At 43.7% G+C, this 20,124-nt stretch overlaps 2 protein-coding genes across 5 annotated transcripts in view; both read right to left on the bottom strand.

The window, feature by feature from the left end:
• The window catches only part of Usp43 (ubiquitin specific peptidase 43), a 45,510-nt gene extending 44,214 nt beyond the window's left edge, over window positions 1-1,296 (bottom strand). For all 4 annotated transcript variants that reach the window (XM_090351570.1, XM_090351569.1, XM_090351568.1 and 1 more), the window contains exon 1: window positions 787-1,296. In XM_090351570.1, coding sequence (XP_090207696.1) covers window positions 787-1,296 — 510 coding nt within the window. The remainder of the gene's footprint in view (window positions 1-786) is intronic.
• Window positions 1,297-3,943: 2,647 nt separating this feature from the next.
• Cfap52 (cilia and flagella associated protein 52) overlaps window positions 3,944-20,124 on the bottom strand; it is a 31,287-nt gene continuing 15,106 nt past the window's right edge. The window contains exons 7-14 of the mRNA XM_090349528.1: window positions 17,232-17,332; window positions 14,545-14,715; window positions 13,330-13,478; window positions 11,627-11,772; window positions 8,537-8,688; window positions 6,096-6,198; window positions 4,815-4,926; window positions 3,944-4,319 (exon numbers count right to left, since the gene is read on the bottom strand). Coding sequence (XP_090205654.1) covers window positions 4,144-4,319; window positions 4,815-4,926; window positions 6,096-6,198; window positions 8,537-8,688; window positions 11,627-11,772; window positions 13,330-13,478; window positions 14,545-14,715; window positions 17,232-17,332 — 1,110 coding nt within the window. The 3' untranslated portion in view covers window positions 3,944-4,143. The remainder of the gene's footprint in view (window positions 4,320-4,814; window positions 4,927-6,095; window positions 6,199-8,536; window positions 8,689-11,626; window positions 11,773-13,329; window positions 13,479-14,544; window positions 14,716-17,231; window positions 17,333-20,124) is intronic.

The following is a 20,124-nucleotide window of genomic DNA, read 5'->3' as shown; positions in this document are numbered from 1 at the left end:
TAAGCTTACCAAGTCTGGAGACCTCAGCACAGAGAAAGTGACCCTGTTCCTACACTGTAGATTTGATATGTATTCAACTAAAAGGATGTACCTCCAAAATACCACACCCCCGGCCCCTCCCACCCCCGCCCCCCACCCCAGTATCTGGCCCACGGGTTTTCTTGTGGATTTAGGATAAAAATCCAAGGCTGTACCCGATCTGGCGACCCTCACCAGGCGCCCAAGCACCAGCAGACACTATTTTTTTTTCCTTCCCATGTAGCTCCTTGTGGGGCCTGTGGCCTTTGTACTGGCCCCATCCCTGCCTGGATCTAGAACTAAGCTGGCTGCGTCCAGCTCAGTCAGTCAGTGCTCCTGGGCCAGTATCACTTCCTCCCCGTGAGGCCTCGGCCCTTTAAGGCCTGATGTGAAAGCTTGAATCCTGGTGATGGAACCCGGCCCCGACAGCCAGACTACAATACTTCAAACGAGTGTTTGTTGAATGCACAGGCGCGCGTGCACACACACACACACACACACACACACACTCAGAGTGTTGAATAAATACACTGAAGCCTGCCAGCTCTCTCCACCCCCGCTCAACCTACCTGGGAGAAATTAATTCATGGGGAAAACATGCAAGTGGCGGACCACGTCACCTCAAAGACAAAGGCGGCCACCCCAGGCAGAGCTGGGTAAATGGCACGGAACACAACAGTGTCCCAGGGAACCCCTTGCCGAACACTTTTTTGCTGTGGCTGTTGTTTCGTTTTGTTTTTAGGGCGCTGGCCGCCGCGCGCTTCCTACCTTGAACTCGGCGGAAAGTTGGGGCGTGTACTCGCGGGTCCAGAGCGCGCGCACCAGCGCCGCCAGCTGCTCGGTGACCTCGGCGCGGCCCGGCGCCGCCCGGTAGCGCCCCAGCGCCAGGAACTCGGCCAGCAGGTCGGTGTTGCTGAGACACTGCACCACGGCGTTCATAAAACAGGTGTTGCCGTGGTTCTTCAAGCCCTGCGCGCCGGGCGGCCGCACCCCATTGCCCGTGGGGAGCTGGGATTGGGGTCCGAGCAGGCGCTCCGCTCCGGGGCTCCCTGGAGCTTCTGGAACCGGACTTGGGGCGCAGGCAAAACCCCCCTCACCGTCTCCATCGCAGCGTCCCGATTGGGGTTGGGGTTGGGAACGGGGTGGCGAGTCCCGGGGCCGGGAGCGGTTGCCCAACGCCAGCAGGAAGCGGCTGAAGAGGCGGCGCAGGGAGCGGCGGCGGCGGGGCCGGGGCACGGGTGGCCGCTCTCCCGCCGGGTCTCCCGGGCCCGGGTCCATGGCTCCCGCGCCCGATCGACTCCCCGAGTCTCCCAGCCCAACGCGCACAGGCAACTCCCAGGCCCTTACAGCTTTGGAAAGGCGCCCGGCACCGGGCTACCTGCGGGCCAGGTGTGCAGAGCCAGGGCGGAGGTGGAGCCGAGGGCGGGGCCTCTCGTCCCGCCCCGCCCGGCGCGGGAACCCGGCGGCTGGGCCGGCTCGGGGGCAGTGCCGGCCACGGAGACGCCCTCCGAGTCCCTCCCGGGTCGCCCTGCCGGGGGACTGAGAGCCCCAGGGAGTCCACGTGGTCCAGGTCCCCCACCCTTCCTTTCCTTTCCCAAACCGGCAGACTTGCGGTTCACCTCTGCTCCCGTGCCCCGCCCATCCTTCCAATGGAAGATTCGGCAGCGCCCAGGAAATCGTGAAGCCCTTGGCTACGGCAGGATGTCTTGCGATTCACAGCCAAGTGAAGACGAGAAGGGAGAGTCTCCCCCCACCCCCGGGTCGTGCGCGCCCCGCGCGGGGTGTGGTGGAGAGCTGGGGGCTGGGGAGGGACGCGCGTGTGCCTGGCTGCTTCCTCCGCAAGCTCAGGTGTGTGCGGTCGGGTGGCGCCACCTCCCTGCAGCCCGTCTGGCTCTTTGGGGGCCCAGGCCGAACCCAGAGCCGCCTGTCGCCCTTAGAGGGAACACCCGGAGTGGCTGAGGATTTTTGGGGGGGGATTATGTTGTTTGTTCTTTTAACTACGGGGTGGATTAGAGTCACGTTCCAGAAACTTATGAGACCGGTTCATCCTCGTTTCCGTTGGAGAAATGGGCACCGAGAGATAGGAATACAAGGTAAGGAGAGAAACCGGAACTGGACCCGGTTGGGGACCGCGCTGAGCTCCCGCCCTTCCCAGTCTCCGGGTTTGCTCAGCAGGAAGTTTTCGGCCTCTCCGGCGCGCCCCCTACGCGGTGGCCGGTTCCCTACTTAGAGCAAAATCCTCCATGAATTGTGGCCCAATGAGAATTGGTCTGGCTGGCCGTGCCCGCGCCCTAGTTTCCCTAGGTAACTCCTCTCGCTTTATCCTGCAACTGTCGGGTTTATAATTAATCAGTGGAAGGTCTTGCAAAATGAATTTCTCATCAGTGGCTAGCTCGAAGGATGGATGAGCAGCATGCAGGAGGCAGTGTTAGACCAACACACTGAAATGCTTGTTATTTAATAAATGGCCATGATGTATTAAATATCCTCCCCGAGGTTTCAAATCAGGTTGCCTAGTTACTTAATGCAAAAGGCGTGGGGGAGAATGCATGTTGTAAACCTAACTACCTATTACGATCTGAGGATTTCAGTTCAAAACCAGCCTGGGCAGGAAATGCCCTGAGACTCCAAATAGTCACCAAAAAGCTAGATGTGGGGCTATGGCTCAAGTGGTAGACTTCCAGCCTTGAGCAACACACACACACACAATAGCACCAAAAGGATACGGACGGATTCGCTTCAAAGCTGGGCACTGGTGGCTCACACCTGTACACCTAACTACTCAAGAGGCTGAGATCTTAGGACAGTGGTTTAAAATCAGATCAATAGGAAAGGTATGAAACTCTGTATCTCCAATTAACCACCAAAAATCCAGAAGTAGAGCTGTGGTTCAAGTGATAGGGTGAGAGCCTTGAACAAAAAAGCTAAAGTACAGAGCCTAGACCATGAATTCAGATCCTAATACTACACACAGAGGGAGAGAGAGACCGACAGAGAAAGAGAGAGAGAGAGACAGAGAGACAGAGAGAGACAGAGACAGAGAGAGAGACAGAGACTTGTAATGGATGTATGTCTCAAAAATACCATCATTCATCCTCTCTGGGGGGGAAAGATGCCTAGTTACTGGATGATGCATTTCACCACTTTTCTGGTATTAAGCACTGGAGAAATATTTCAGGAACAGCTCTAAACGACATCTCTGAAATTTCACCTTCAGGAGTCACCCCCAATCCCCCAATACAGTATCTTTAAGATATATTCAAGTTTACTTCTGCATCGGGAATTCTGCTAATGTGTTTTCACATTATTTTACTCAATTCTCACAATAACATTTTAAGCATGTATGTGAGCATGTATGTGTAGTCACGTAACAAAAGTAAAAAGTTGAATCTGAAAGGTGTTTGTTTGTTGCCAGTCCTGGGGCTTGAAATCAGGGCCTGGACATTGTCCTTGAGCTTTCTCAAGGTTACCACTCTTCCACTTGATCCACAGCACCACTTTTCTGTGTATATGATACAGAAGAATCCAACCCAGGGCTTCGTGCATGCTAGGAAAGCATTTTACCACTAGGCTACACTCACAGCAAGACTACCCCAGATGATCTTGGTTCAGACTTGCCTTTCCCCTTGCCATTTGGTCAATGAATTGATAATCATGAAGTTAATTTCAGTCAGGTACTCCTGGCTCATGCCTACAATACTAACCACTCAAGAAGCTGAGATCCAAAGAATAACAGTTCAAGGGCATTACAGACAGAAAAGTCCTCTAGAGTTCATCTCTGATTCAATAACAAAAGGTCAATTATCCGGGAACAGAACATGAGAGATATTTGTGGGGTTTTCAGTGTCACTGAGAAAAGATTGTACAGGAAGTGATAACTGGGAATTTATTCATATTTTTCTTAAATTATAGTCTGGCCAAAGTATTTCTGAACAAACACAAACTTTTTAATGTACAATTTAAGAATGAAATGTATTCTAGAAAAGGAAGAAATTTTAAGAGATTTTGACTAGGGAACAACACCTGAGAGGTGAGAAAATCAAGACTCTGGCTGGAGTTACCCAAACTGGGTCTTGGGTGAGTGTGTGCTGCCAGGGTGCAAGGCCGGGGAGGTAATGCAGGGCTTCAAGAAGCAAAAGGGAACTTCCACCGCAGGATGGCTCCATCTGCGCTCACGCTGATGATGAACTGATTTCCTGGACTTATCCGGATGCGTGTGACATTGCCACTGTGTCCCACCCCAACGTGAGTCACTTCACCCTCGTTATAATCCCACACTTTCACCAGATGGTCATTTCCACCTAAAGAAAAACAAAAAGGCAAGTAGTATTGCTTCAGTAGAAGAGAAATAGCTCTGATTTCAAACCACTGTAAACATTTTCAATACATTCTGCATGTGCCAAATTTTTGTGGAGTCTAGGGACTTAAACTCAGGGCCTGGGTACTGTCCCTGAGTTTTTATGCTCAAGGAGGGTGTTCTGTCACTTTGAGCCACAGCTCCACTTCCAGTTTTCTGGTGATTAATTGTAGTTTACAGAGTCTTATGGACTTTCCTGCCCAGGCTGGCTGACTTTGAACTACAATTCTTAATCTCAGCCTCCTGAGTAATGAGGATTATAGGCATGAGCCATTAGCACCCAGCTCTGGACTTTTTTTTTTTTTAATCCATGTTGATGGTTCAATTCACCTTGAATACAACAAAGTTTTCCTTCATTAAGATTCTTCCACCATTTCTTCCAATTCCTCATTCTCTAAATAAACCAAGCTTGGGTGTCTTTTCTTAGTCCAGGACTAACCTGTGACAAAGTGTTGTCCTTCCTCTGAGATGTCCATACCATTGATGGCCCCAGACAAGGAACCTTCCAACTCTCTGATGACTGACCCATCAAATACTTCCCAGTAGGCAATCTGGAGTTCAGGGAGAAGAGACATGAGGTGAGGTTCAGCTCAGGGACATTATCCACACACATGCTAACAAAGATGATTCCACTTTATATAAAAGATATCTAAAACTACTACAGCCTGAGTTAGTTTTGGATGAAATTAGAAATGGGCTACAGCAGGAGTGGGGAAACGATTTTAATATTTTTAGTATGGGCTTTTTTAATTTGCAGGCTATTTAAAGAGATGTTGATATGCTGATAAACCTGGATTTCCACAGAAAGCTTTTGATGAGACTAAGCAGATTGAGTCTATAACAAAATGTAAAATAAAGAAATGTAAAATAAGCACTTTCTGTGCTTGAGGAGAGCAAAGCTGCAAGCCTGGTGGAGGAATCCTCCTTGCTTCCAGATGGGGATTGGAGAAGGAAGAACAAGCATTCTGGAACATTCTGAAAACTTGGTCCTGTACAGCCACCTGCTCATTGTGACTGGACCTTCTTTCATCTTTACTCCTCTCCTTTCCCAAAGCAACAAAATATAGGATAACACTTGAAGACAAACTTACACCATGGTCCCCTCCTGGAAAGGGAGACTTTTATTATGTTATTTATTTTTGTGCTGGTAATGGGGCTTGAACTCAGGGCCTTGCCTTTGGCTTAGCTTTTCTGTTCAAGGGTAGTGCTCTACCACATAAGCCACACCTGGCCTTCTGGGATTTTGCTGATTAAGACATGAGAGTTTCACAGTCTTTCCTGCTTAGGCTGGCTTTGAACTATGAGCCTTTCATATCTCAGCCTTCTGAATAGCTAGGGCTTCAGGTGGAAGCCACTGGTACCTGGTTAGAAGGGAGACTTTTCAGTAAAAGTATTTTAGTAAATTAGGACACACACACAATGGGAGACTTCAGTGGTTCTGGGTTATAATTATCCTTGAGCATCAGCCAGGGAGAACCAGAACCTACACATTCAAGGCTGTTATAGAACTTTTGCCCACCCTTCTATACATTTTAACCATACTTGATGCAACCAATGGAAATATGATGGTTGTTATTGTGATGCTGTTTTGTTTAGGGAATAATGGTAAGAAAAAGTCTACATGTTCAGTCTACGTCCAGTTTCTCCCCCCAAAAAACATTTTCAATCCTCCATGATTGATTGAGTTCATAGACTTGGATAAGGAAAACTAACTACTCACCTTCCTGTCTGTCCCACTGGTGATAATCTGGAACTCCTCGGGGTGATAACACACACACTGGAACAGGGTATTAGCCAGAATCATCTGATTCCTCCGAAGACGCCTGAAATGTAGATTAAACAGCTGCAAAATTCTTCCCAAGGAAAATGTGTGTACTATTCCAACTGTCCATGGTACTAGCTTGGATTTGGGTTGGCCTGTCTATCACCTAGTATCTGGGTATCTTTTATTTTATTTTTTTGGCCAGTCTTGGGACTTGAATTCAGGGCCTGAGCACTGTCCTTGGACTTTCTCAAGGCTAGCAACCTATTACTTGATCCACAGCACCACTTCTGGCTTTTTCTATGTATGTGGTACCGAGGAATCGAACCCGGTTCAAGCACTCTACCACTAGGCCAAACTCCTGGCCCACACATGGGTATCTTTAAAAAAAAAAAAAAAATGAGACCTCTGGCTGAGTGGGCTCTAGTGGCTCATGCCTATAGGCCTAGCTACTCAGGAAGCTGAGATCTGAGATCTTGGTTCTATGCCAGCCCAGGCAGGAAAGCCCATCTGAAAAACCAGAAGTAGAGTTGTAGCTCAAGTGGTAGAGCACTATCCTTGAGTAAAATAGTTCAGGGACAGCACCTAGGCAAGCCCCTAGACGAGCACACAAAAAAAGGAAGAAGGAAAGAGAGAAGAAAGGAAGGAAAACTAGACTTCACAGTGCTCTGTCCTATACCTCTATATCCTCACAGAAGACTTGGCGGTGGGGGAGGGAGGCGTTGGGGATCCTTTCTAAACTCATTATGAAATCTAGAGTTCCAGCAAGAAGGAAATAGAAGAGGCTGAACTCAGAGCCCACTTGCTGCCTCTCACATAAGGTATTTTATTCTGGAGGCCACCATTTGGCCAAGTGGAGCTGAGTGGCATAGTGAATTTCACTTTTTTGTTTTGCAATGGATGCAACTACCCAGCTGGAGGGATTTGGATTCCATAGGTTTGAATGAGGCCCAAGGACCTGCATTCGAACCCGACTGTGTTTTGCACAGGAGTTTTGAGATCCCCTGCCTTAGATGCTGTACACATCCAATATTCCATACCCAGAATGCTTTGGACCAGGTATGTGTTGACTTTCTGAGTTTAGGCAACTTAGTGTTCTTGCTTAGATTTTATAGGTGGAACGTTTCTAATCTGAACTCTAAAATACTTCAAATCAGCCAGTTATAATCCTAGCTATTCACAAGGCTGAGATCTGAGGATCTTGGTTCAAAGCCAGTCTGAGCACACAAATCTAGTGTGCTCTTATTTCCAACTAACCAGCAGAAAGCTGGAATTGGAGGTGTGGCTCAGTAGTAGAGCACCAGCCTTGAGGGGGAAAAAAAAAGCCAAGCAAGAACATGAGGCACTGAGTTCAAGCCTCAGTATCAGCACAGTACATAACATACATACTCTAGAATCTGAAATGTTTGAGTACTGATAGGCTGCTAAAAAATGTTTCCATTTCCAGAGCATTCAGTTGTTAAATTTTTAGATTAGAAGTGCTTATCCCATACCAAGAAAAATGTAAGTATCACTTACTTCAATAGATTATGTATAGTGTTTATGGATGGGTAGGAGGAAGAGCTGGGAAAATAGGAATCTGATTCCAAAATGAAAACATTCAGCAAAAAATGCAGCCAGGAACTAGTGGCTGATCCCTATAATCTTAGCTACTCAGGAGGCTCAGTTATGAGGATGGAAGTTCAAAGTCAGCCTGGGCAGGAAAGTCCGTGAGACTCTTATCTCCAATAAATTACTCTGAAAAAGCCAAAAGTGCTGCTGTGGCTCAAGTGGTAGAGTGCTAGCCTTGAGCACAGAGAGGCTCAGGAACAAAGCCCAAGCCCTGAGTTCAAGCCCCAGGCAAATAATAATAATAGTAATAATAATAATGCTTCTAACCAAAAATTCAGAAATCACCTTTGCAAATTTTCTGAATTATTCCTTCAATGAATTTCGTGTGCTTTGGTCTACTTAGTTTGGAGTTAACATGTTCAGTGTGGTATAAGAGGTCCCTGGTCAAGGACAGCACCCAAGCCCAGAGCCCCACGACCAACATAAAAAGAGGGGGGCGGAGGGGCAGGGCAGATTTATACCCCTAGAATCTCTATGTCACAATCTTTCTGGGATTCTTGTGACTGAGGAGCAAGAAAGAACTGTCCACATTTTTACTTCCCAAGTTTCCTTTTCTTTGCCAACATTTAGAGTGGAATTAATGCAAATGAAATCATGCAAGCTACACTTATTTTCCCAGAAACTTCCCACTTCTTTCAGAGACTCCACCCTGCCCATATGTGTCAGTAAACCCCAGCAGCCAAGCCAACCCAGATTTATCACTGTTGCCTTAAATAAGATGGGAACCCACCCTCCTTTGGAGTTCAATCAGGTGTCCTGTCCTTCCCTTAGAGAGCCTAGGTACCTACACAAGGTCCCAAATGATGCAAGTGCCATCAGTGCTGGCGGTGACACACTCATCATTATTTTTCTTCACCCGGATGCAGGACACAGAGGACTTGTGCTCCTTTAAGGCCTCCTCCAACTTCTGGGTATGGCTACCAATCTGCCACACCCTCACCTGAAAGCCCCAAATGACAAGCTTTAACACAAACTAGGGACTTATGAAGAGACTAGAAAAGATCCAAGAGTGGATTTACACTTGATGAGCATGGCTTTTTTTTTCATACTTTTCCAGGCTTATCATCAGTGGGAATGGTATCTTGAAGGGCAGGGATACTCAAAAAGAAGATGCTGTCATCTGCAGAGCTTAGAAAATGCCACAGATGATCTGGTACCTGCATCTGCCTTCAGCAGACACACACACTATGAAAATTGACCATGCCAAGGCCTCCGCCAAATAATCTGCCATCTCATGTCTGCTGAACACTGTTCTCAAACTTTTAGTGCCATCAGGAAATTTCTTGGGTACCCAGAGCCATATTTAAACTTTCACATCAGCTGTTCAGTGTTAAACACTTAAAAACAATGGCTCTTAAGCCCGTGGAACCCAATATCCATACTCCATTGCAAATATTTTCTAATACTTGCTTATTCTCCTGATGTGAAATTCAGAGATGGTATAAACATATACCAAATTCCAAGACAATCAATATGATTCCTTCATTGTAATTAAAAATGGATGGATAAAAGGAAAGGAAAGCTAGTTATTGTAGTATGTCATTTAATGGATAAAGGCAGTGTTACAACTATGCCACAAAATAAGAAGGCCTCAAGTTAGTGAGAAAATAGAGGTTCAGGGGACTAAAAATAGAATTCAGATAAATCAGAACAGGATAGACATCTCTATACCTGGTAAGAGGGAAATAAGCTTACATGAAGTGAGAAAAACATTTGAACACTGTCAGAGTAAAGATAATGAAAGTGTGAGATTATCACCAAAGAGGTAGGCCAGATTCATCTCTCTGCTGTTTAAGTAATTCTCTATCTTATGACATGGGTGAAAATAATGACTGATGTCAAAGAGAGCAATTTTTTTTTGGTCAGCCCTAGGGTTTGAACTAAAAGTCTGGGCACTGTCCCTGAACTTTTTTTTTTTTTTTTTTTTGTGGGTCATGGGGCTTGAACTCAGCCTTGGCGCTGTCCCTGAGCTGTTCAGCTCAAGGCTACCACCCTATCCTTGAGCCAAGCCCCACTTCCCATTTTCTTGTGGTTAATTGGAGATAAGAGTCTCAGGTCCTTTTGTTCCCAGGCTGGCTTTTGAACCTCAATCCTCGGATCTCAGCCTCCTGAGTAGCCAGGATTACAGGCAAGAGCCACCTCGCCCGGCTTCCCTGAACTCTTTGTTCAAGGCTAACATTCTACTACTTGAGCCACAACTCTACTTCCAGGTTTTCAGTGCTTAATAGGAGATAAGAATCTCTCACAGACTTACCTACCCAGGCTGGTTTCAAACCCTGTTTATGCTTTAAGCAGGTACTACATTTCCTTTAGTGCATTCATCCGAGCAGTTAGGTCCCTAGTACTTAAAAAGCCCTGAAAGACTGTATTTGGGAAGGAGAGACAATAGCCAGAAGAGAAGAAAGGAGGAGTTGACATGGGACAACTGTGACAATATTACCAAGCATGTCCAGAGCACTACTTCTATTAATGTGATTTTCTGACCAGGCACAGTGGCTCACACCTGAAATCCCAGCAATATGAGAACTGGAAATCAGAAGCATTATAATGCCAGGCTAGCCAGGACAGAAAAGCTCATGACACTCCATCTCAACAGAAAAAGCTGGGTGTTGGGAATAATGAACCATGCCTGCCACCTCAGTTATGGCAAGAAATATAAATAAGGGGACCATAATTTAGGCTGGCCTGGGGGGCAGGGAGAGAAGCAAGCCCTTATCTCCAAAATAACCAGAGCAAAAAGGGCTGGGGTATGACTTAATGGTAGAGATCCATCCTAGCAAGTGTAATGCTCTGAGTTCAAACCCCAGAACTTTCATAAACAAACAAACAACGGGCTGGGCACTGGTAGCTCACACCTATAATCCTAGCTACTCAGGAGGCTGAAATCTGAGGACTGCAGTTCACAGCCAGCAAGAAAGTCCATCAGACTTTAATCTCCATTCACCACCAGAAAACTGGAAGTGGTGTGATACCCCAAGGGGTAGAACACTAGCCTTGATCAAAAAAGCTCAAGGACAGTGCCCAGGTCTGAGTTCAATCTCCAGGACACTCACATGCATCCCACAAATATAAACAAGCAAATAGTGGATGTATTACAATAAATAAATAAATAATGATGTATTTTTAAGATGTGTAAATATCTGCTTTAAAAGGTAAGATGATGATGATTTATACAAATAACTATAGAGGAGAAAGCAAGCACATCTGAACTCTGGCAAAACACCAACTTTGACTCACAGGTTGTTTCCATTCCTAGTGTTTTCAAGTCTATATCTCAAGTGTCTTTGGGTAAACAAATGTATTTGGATGTCTGTTTTTCACATTAGAACTTCGATTTGTTATAAACTTTAAGGTCTCATCAAAAATCTTTAACTTGGTCCTCTCTGACACGTACTTCCTGAGACTTAGTACATCTTTTTAAAAAAAAATCAAATAGAGGGCAGGGAGCATGGCCTAGTGGTAGACTGCTTGCCTGGCATGCATGAAGCCCTGGGTTCAATTCCTTGGCACCATATACACAGAAAAAGCCAGATATGGCACTGTGGCTCAAGTAGAAGAGCTCTAGCCTTGAGAAAGCTCAAGGACAATGCCCAGGCAAGACTGGCAATAAATAATTAAGTCAAGAAAGAAAGAGGGAACATATGACACTAAACAAAAGGAAAGAAATATACTTATTATCTGATGAATGTAAAGGCAACCCTGCTGTATATCACCTCTAAAACAACAATAAAATAATTTCTTTTTAAAAAATCAAAAAAGAAAGAAAATAAACTGGGGGGGGAGAAAATCAGATAGATGGTTTTCTATTAATTAGGTGCTCTACATGGGGCTTTTATGTATTGTCTTGTTTTGAAGAAATGCATTTTCGAGAGCAGTACCTCGCCTTCCCCGCCCCCACTGATGATCCTTTTACAATCACTGGTGGTAGCAATGGCTGTCACTCCAATTCTGTGAGCATTGCTAATGACATACATCAGTCGTCCGGACTCGGGGGCAAAGGCTCGAATTTTGCCATCATTCCAGGCTGGCATGAAAGAGAGACACAAGGTAAACAAGGTTGGTATACTCACATTCCTTCCCCCCTAAATCATACACAAGAATGAGGATTTGGAGAAGCAGCCATGATGAGCCAACCGATAATTCCCCCATCCCCTTTTCCTGCTCCTTCAAAACTGCTTCCACCTGGGACACAAGAAGGAGGGGTGAGCCTTGGTTGACTCTGTCTGCAGGTGTGTCATGCCTGGTGAGGGAGGATGGGAGGGTGACGGGGGAGGGAGGCCAGTTCCCAGCTCTCCATGAGCTGAAGACCTACATACTCAGCTAGTAACTAGTATAGTTGAACAGTTCCAAGTAATTATTGGTTTTCCCCCTCTGCTACTACAGCTTTACATTGGATACTCCTTTCCCCATTCTCAGCTTCTTGCCACCATCCATCTGTCCATCTACCTATCTATCCACCCATTTATCTCATCCATCCATCCACCCATCCATCCATCTGTCCATCCATTCATTCATCCCACCTATCATCTATCTATTCACCCATATCTGTCATTCATCCATCATCTATCCATCCATTCATTCATTCATCTGCCCAGTTGCTTAAGGAGAAAGCAGAGCCAAGGAAAGAAGGGATGAGGCAGGTTCTCAATGGTATCATTTTAATAAGCTGCCCCTGAAGAATTGCTTGACTTTTCACTGATGTCAAAAGTAAACTTACTTTGTGACACCCAGGGAAGTCTGATGGAGATTATATTTAGATATTAAGAAACTACTATTTTATAAGGAAATATTTTAGAAGTGAAATATTTAGAGGTAGACTATCATGATATCTATAATTTATATTGAAGTACTTTGGCATAAGCCTGGCAAAGGTGGCTCTTGCTCATAATCCTAGCTACTCAGAAGAGACTTGGCTGGGCACCAGTGGCTCATGCCTGTAATCCTAGCTACTCAGGTGGCAGAGCCTTGGAGGATGAAGGTTCTAGGCCATCCCAAACAGAAAAGTCTGTGAGAGTCTATCTCCAATGAATCAATAAAATGCCAGACTGGAGACATGGCAAAAGTGGTAGAGCACCAGGCAAGAGAGCAAGCAAACTGAATACAAGGCTGAGGTCAAGCCTTGATACTGGATAATAATAATAATAATAATAATAATAATAATAATAATAAATAATGCTTGGGCACAGACTGAGTTTTCAAAACTTACTTTTGGAGTATAACCTAGCTTGAGTAGCATAGCTTTCTCCCATGCAACAAAAATGGTCCTACTACAAAGATCTTTATGGCCTCAAATCCATCTCAAAATTGAATCAGTAAATTTCTTTACTGAGAAAATAAAAAAAGTGACATGTAGCAATTCGAGAGAAAGAAAGTGCTTATTTGGTCTTTTCTGGATCCAAAAATCTCCCAGGTGGAAGGGAATGACACAAGAGGTTAGGCTAGATTGACAACAAAGCAAGTGTCCCTCGATAAATTATCCCAGGTTATCCTTCCACACATCAAGGCTGATGGAGAGTGAGAAGGACAAAAGGTCAAAGCCACAGGCAGGGCCCAGTGCTAAATCCTGACCAGGAGACCTTACCTGAAATGATGCTCTTGCCGTCTTTCATGAAATCAATGCTATGGCAGGTCATGTTGGGGACAGTGATCCGGAGCAGCTCCTTGTTGGACATTGTGTGCCACACTCTGATGTCCCGCTTGGCACATGTGGCAAATAGCTCAGCAGTACCACTGCAAAGAAACCACTGAGGGATAAGAAATGGTGCCACAAATGGCATGTGGTTCTCATTTGACTCCCAAGTGTGTTTCACAAGGATCTAGGGCAGGATGCCTTTTCCATGCTGGTTACTCATGTCGTAGTGAGTTCTCACACTAAATGGCTTTCCATGCCCTCAAATCCCCTATGGTAAATTTTTTCCAGTGTTTTCCTTCAGGAAAGGTTAGGACAAAGATAATTTAAAAAAGAAAAAAGGCTGGCAGGGCACCCATGGCTCATGTCTGTAATCCTAGCTATTCAGGGTGCTGAAACCTAAGGATCTTGGTTTCAAGTCAGCCCGGACAGGGAAGTTTGTAAGACTCTTATTTCTAGTTAACTACCAGAGTACCAGAAATGGAGCTGTGTGGTTCAAGTGGTTGAATGCTAGCCTTGAGCAAAAAGCTCAGGGGCAGCACACAAGCCCTGAATTCAAGACTCGAGACTGGCACAAACAACTTTTTAAAAGTCAATTTGAAGTCTGTTTAAACTGATATAATAGTCACATTCCTTTTCAAAAACCACTTCATTGAGGTATGATTGACACAGACTTACATAGTTGATTATGAAACTGGATGAATCTGAAAGTAAGTATATGCCGATAAATAGCATCTCTTGAGATAAATATTTCTATAGAAAATTTACATTCAAGGAACAAACCCTTTCCTAAAACATAGAAGATCTTATTAAAATTTCAAACAAAGTGCCAGGTGTTGGTGGCTTACACATGAAATCCTGCTACTCAGTTGGCAGAGATCTTAGGATTGAAGCCAGCCCAGGCAGATAAATCCCCAATTAACCAGCAAAAAGCTGGAAGTGAAGGGCATTCATTTTGCACAGAAAATCTAAGCAAGATTTCAGAGTTCTAAATTCAAGCCCCAGTACTGACAAAATTAATGTAACTACATGGTGACGACAATCAGAAGTCTGTTAAAATAATTCACTACATTAGAAAACTTTAAAGGAGGAAAGAAAAGAAAAATAGGAATATTCCCTTGCAAGGTGTATCAGATCTCTACCATATAATATTCTGCTTCTACTTACAATGGGAAGACAATGTCCTCCACAGCTTCAAAATGACAAGTGGCGATGAGAGTCTCATTGAACTCAGTAAAGATAACGCGATAAATGTGAGATTCTTCTGTTCCTACAAAAAACTGGTGTCCTTCTCCTCGCAGTGTGATAGAAGTGACGCCACCTTGTAACTGAATCTTCCTTTGAGGAGAAGCAAAAAGACCCACTTTATCATCACATATGTGCTGCCAATATGAAGCATTTGAGAGGGTACCATCTACTTTGAGATAGGGGGTGTACCTTCAAGGAAATGGCTTGCTTGGAAAAACATAGTTTCTTCACAATGCTTTCCAGTCAGCAAGGGGGTCAGCATAGGTTACAAGGGTTGAGAAGGATGTGATGCAATAGTAGGATGTGGTCTGAACTGGGCTGTATAAGACTAGCAGGATTTAGATGGAAGAGAATGGCCATGCAGGCTTATGGGTATAAATCACCATCTGTCAACTAAGCCCTTTTTAATTTCACTTCTAAAAAATAACCCTAAAATCAGGAAACTGGGGGAACTTTTTTTGTGGGGGGTCAGTTGTAGGGCTTGAACTCTGGGCCTGAGCACTGTCCCTGAGCTCTTTAGCTCAAGGTTAATCCTTTACTACTTTGAGCCACAGCACCACTTCTGGTTTTCTGGTGGTGAAGTGGAGATAAAAAGTCTGATAGACTTTCCTGCCGAGGCTGGCTTTGAACTGCAGTCCTCAGATCTCAGCCTCCTGAGTAGCTAGGATTACAGGCATGAGCCAGTGCCTGACTCATGGGGAAAAATCTTTTATATCAAATGATGCTCACCTTATCTAAAAGAGAAAAGAGTTAGAAACAACTTAAATAACCAGTGGTAACCAGTTATTAAATGATCTATGGGATGCAACTTTATAGGTAGAATATTTGCCTAGCCCTAAAGTAATATTCATAGGGTATGTAGTTTATGTGTACATGTAATATATGTATCTATATAGTTTATGTATTGTGTAGTATATGTATAAACTATCATCACAACAAAAATTAGCATGCAATAATATTAAATATACATGATGTTTGAATGAAGTATGCAAAATTTGTACATTATTTCAAAAATTGTATGAATGGCAAAAATAAGGGGAAATAAAATTTGGGATTAAGGAAGTGGTGTAGCTCATCAATAGAATGCTTGCCTAGAATATGTGAAACTCTGGGTTCAGTCGAGCACTGGAAAGAAAAACATAGATAGTGGTTGTGTTTGTGATAACCTTTAGAGATTACTTTCTCATCTTCAAATTTCAAATTTCTCCTTCTTCCTCTCCAACACTGTTTAAAAAGTATAGTTATTATATATATGATTCTTATATATAATATATATCCATATATGTGTGTACATATATATGTATATATGAGTGTATATAGATATAGATATAGATATATAAAATCCTAGGATCCTTGGGGTCTACATCTCAGTAATCCTAGCTACTTGGGTGGTAGAGACAAGACTTCAAGTTGAAAGCCAGCCCAAATTAGTGAGACCCTATCTTTGACCAAAAGACAAACAAAAAGGTTGTGGCATGGCTCAAGTAGTATAGTGCTCACCTAGCATACATACATGAGACCCTGGGTCCAATCTCAATAACACACTATCACAAACAATTCCATGGCTGAGAGTTGTCATGTTCTTCTGTAAGGAGCCAGTATAGAAAGTGCAATGTTCTAGAAAGTCACATTTATTGATGGGACTTTGTTGTTAGCTCTTGCATTAACTAGAGTTGGTGAAGCCCCATTTCTAGGGCTTAACTCCACTCTAACTTGGCTTGTTTGTTCATTGCTAGTGCTAGTGTGCAGGTGAGCTAGTGAGCAAGGCCAGACATTTGCTTGCTGTTTTGCTGATGGAGTCTTGTGCTGTCTTTGAACTAAGAGTCTCTGCATCTTAGCCTCCTGCTAGCTAGAATTATAAGCATGAGCCACTAGTTCCTGACTCCATGATATATTTTTACTTTACCTGGATGATGAGGTTGGCCTTTATAGATTATCTGCATGTATTATTCACAAGCCAGAATATTAGTTCTGGTAGGACAAAAGTCATACCTTACTTTATAATAATATGTAGCACATTGGCTTGGATGGAGGAAGTACTGTATAAGTACTCAATAATGGCAGTGTATAGAGTTTTATTTATGTTTATCTCAATTAAATGAGCCATGGAAACTATGCAGTCTGGTATCTGGCACATAAAGATAGTTGGTGAATATTGGCTATTTGTATTTAAAAGTTCACTATTTGTACATAATAGCTACTCACCATATAATAAATTTCACTGGATAATCCAATGTTTATTGTTATTAAGGAGTTGTACAAAGAGAATAAGCCAATTTTGAAAGTTTAAAATTTGAGAGTTGTGAGTAGTGATGAATTTGTAACTTATTTTCTTTGTTGTGTCTCCTTATGTTGTGTAAAAATGTAAATACTTATTAAAGAGCTGTGCTTTCTGGGTTATAGTTGACTATTCTGATTTAAGTCAACACAAACTATTTAATTGACAAAGAAACCATTCTCTATTGTGATTGCAATTACTCATTTTAATAGCAAGGTGAGTTTTTAACTAAATATGACTCCACCAATGTCATTTTAATTGGTACTTTTAGGTGAACTTGCCAGTGCTGAGTCTTTTACTCTCCCAACCCTACTGGGCCCAGACTTACTTGATGGGTTTGTAGCTGGGACTTCTACAAAAGACCAGTAATCCAGCTCCGGAGCCCAGCAACAAACCACCCATGTGAAGGCATCTGATAACCGTCACTCCCTAAGTGGGGGAAAACAGTAGTATGAGAAAAGCAAATGATCTCATCATTAAGAATCAATGAAGTAGTACATGCCTATAATGCCAGCCATGCAGGAGATACAGATAGGAGGACTATGGCCTGAAACCAGTGCCAAGTCAAGAACTATAAGTCAAGTACCTATTTGAAAAAGGTAAAGCTGAGGGCATGGCTTAAGTGGTAGGGTACTTCCCTAGTAAGTGCAAGGCCCTGAATTTGAATCCCAGTATCACATACAAACACTTACACACACACACAGAATGAGTGCAACACATAACACCGTGAGAATGGCCTGGAAGGTATTGTCCATGGTAGAACTCAGGAATTCAATGCTCACGATAGGAATGTGTATTATGAAGCAGCTTCCTAGCTACTCAGAAGGCTGAGATCTGAGGATCGCTGTTCAAAGCCAGGACAGGCACAAAAGTCTGTGAGACTCTTATCTACAATTAACCACCAGAAAACTGGAAGTGGTGCTGTGGCTTAATGGGTAGGGCAGTAGCCTTAAGCTGACAGCGCCCAGGCCCAGGGTTCAAGTCCCATGACCAACCAAGAAAAAAAAATCACTTGAGATATTTTGTTATTTTATTTTATTTTAGTTGTTTTCCACTTTGCAGTACTGGGGTTTGAACTCAGGGTCTTCTACTTGCTAGGCAATTACTCTACCACTGGAGCCACCTTCCAGTTCTTTTTGCTTTTTCAGACAGGGTCTTGCATTTTTTTTTATTTTGTTGGTTGTGGGGCTTGAACTTGGGGTCTGAGCTCTTTTGCTCAAGGCTAGCACTTTACCGCTTTGATCCATAGTGCCACTTGGGGGTTTCTGGTGGATAACTGGAGATATAAATTTTACTTTGGACTTTCTGCCTGGACTGACTTTGAACTTCAATCCTCAGATCTTAGCTTCCTAAGTAGCTAAGTAGGATTACAGGTGTGAGCTACCAGCACCCAGCTTGGATTTTCGTTTGGGCTCTTACCTATACCTCCCTCATAGCTAAGATACAAGTATGTACCACCACACACAGCTTGTTTGTTAAATTGAGGCCCAGTGATCTTGAATCACAATCCTTTTAATCTTCCTCTTTCATGCAGCTGGGATTAACAGATATGAGTCACTATACCCAGACACCTTTGTTTTGTTCTTGCATTTGGAGGTTCACTTATTCCAACATCATTGCTGAAAGATTGCCCTTTAAAAAAAATGTATAGTATGACCTTTGCTCATCTGACAAAGCTCAGCTGGGTATAGTTATGCAGATTTATGTCCAGGCTCTCTATTTTATTCCATTCATCAATGTCTTTTTCACTGTGCCTTTGTGGTGTATCTTAAGTTGGATAGTGCCAGTCCTTCAAATTTATTCTTCTTCAACATGGTGATGACTATTCCGGATCTGTTGCCTCTCTTTATAAACTTTACAGTTTCTCAGTACCCTCAAAATATTGCTATATTCTGGTTGCATTATATTGATTTTATAAATCCACTTGAAAGCAACATCTTGACAAAATTGTGTTTCTATTGATGAACATGGGCCATTTATCTCTTTTTTATTTGATTTGACAGTACTGTGGTTTGAACTTAGACCTCACATTTCTAGGGCTCTACCACTGAACTACTCTTCCAGCCCTTTTTCACACAGTTATTGTGTGTGTGTGTGTGTGCGTGTGCGCGCGTGCGCGCGCGTGCACACGCAAGCGTGCATGCGCATGTACTGGCACCAAGAATTGAACTCAGTACTCCTGCTCATTCTTCACGTACCTTTCTTGCTCAAGGCTTGTACTCATCATTTGAACCACAACTCTAGTCTGGGGTTTTGTTAGTTAGTTTGAGATGAAGTTGCTCAGATTTTTCCACCTGGGCTGGCTTCAAATCCCAATCTCTAGATTTCAGCCTCCCAAGTGGCTAGGATTCTAGGTGTGAGCTACCAATATCTAGGTGTACTGGTTATTATTATTCTTTTTTTTGTCAGCTGTGGGGCTCGAACTCTGGGCCTGGGCCCTGTCCTTGAGCTCTTCAGCTCAAAACTAGAGCTCTACCACTTGAACCACAACATCACTTCCAGGTTTCTTTTTTTTTCTGGTAGTTATTTGCAGATAAGAGTTTCATGGACTTTTGTGCCCAGGCTGGCTTTGAACCACCATCCTCAGATTTCAGCCTTCATAGTAGCTAGGATGATAGGTGTTTATTATTTTTAGTTGTATTTTATTGTTGGGGTAATGTATAGGGGAGTTACAGTTACATTTGCCAAATAGTGGCTACATTACTTCTCAAACATTGATACCCCTTCTCATGTTTGTTTGTTCGTTCATTCATTTTTGTCAGTTATAGGGCTTGAACTTTGGGTCTTGGTGGTGTCTCTGAGCTCTTTAGCTCAAGGCTACCACCCTACTCCTGGAGTCTCAGTGCCACTTCCAGTTTGCTAGTGGTTAATTGGAGATAAGAGTTTCTCCGGCTTTAGTGCCCAAGCTGACACTAAAGTCCAGAGTTCAAGCCCCACAACTGACAACAACAAAAAAATGTCTGTTGAGACTAAAACCCAAGATCTTATTATGTATCTAAATACACATATGTATGTATATGGATGATCTATAAGAGTTTATATAATGTTTATATAGTCTTGTAGCTGAAAAGGCACACCTCAACTGGGTTGAAACCAATATTGATCCAAATCCCAAAGCAACAGCCCTTGTGCTTTGAAAAGTGAAAGCGGGTAAGGTGGTGAGTCCTTGTCTGAGGATACCCAGCAACAGTATTGCTTTGGAAGTAATCAGCGATACCAGC

Source organism: Megascapheus bottae, chromosome 17 (genome assembly GCF_031878675.1).
Source record: "Megascapheus bottae isolate mThoBot1 chromosome 17, mThoBot2.hap1, whole genome shotgun sequence".
Classification (NCBI taxonomy): Eukaryota; Metazoa; Chordata; class Mammalia; order Rodentia; family Geomyidae; genus Megascapheus; species Megascapheus bottae.
This window is presented reverse-complemented; position numbering and strand designations above follow the sequence as displayed.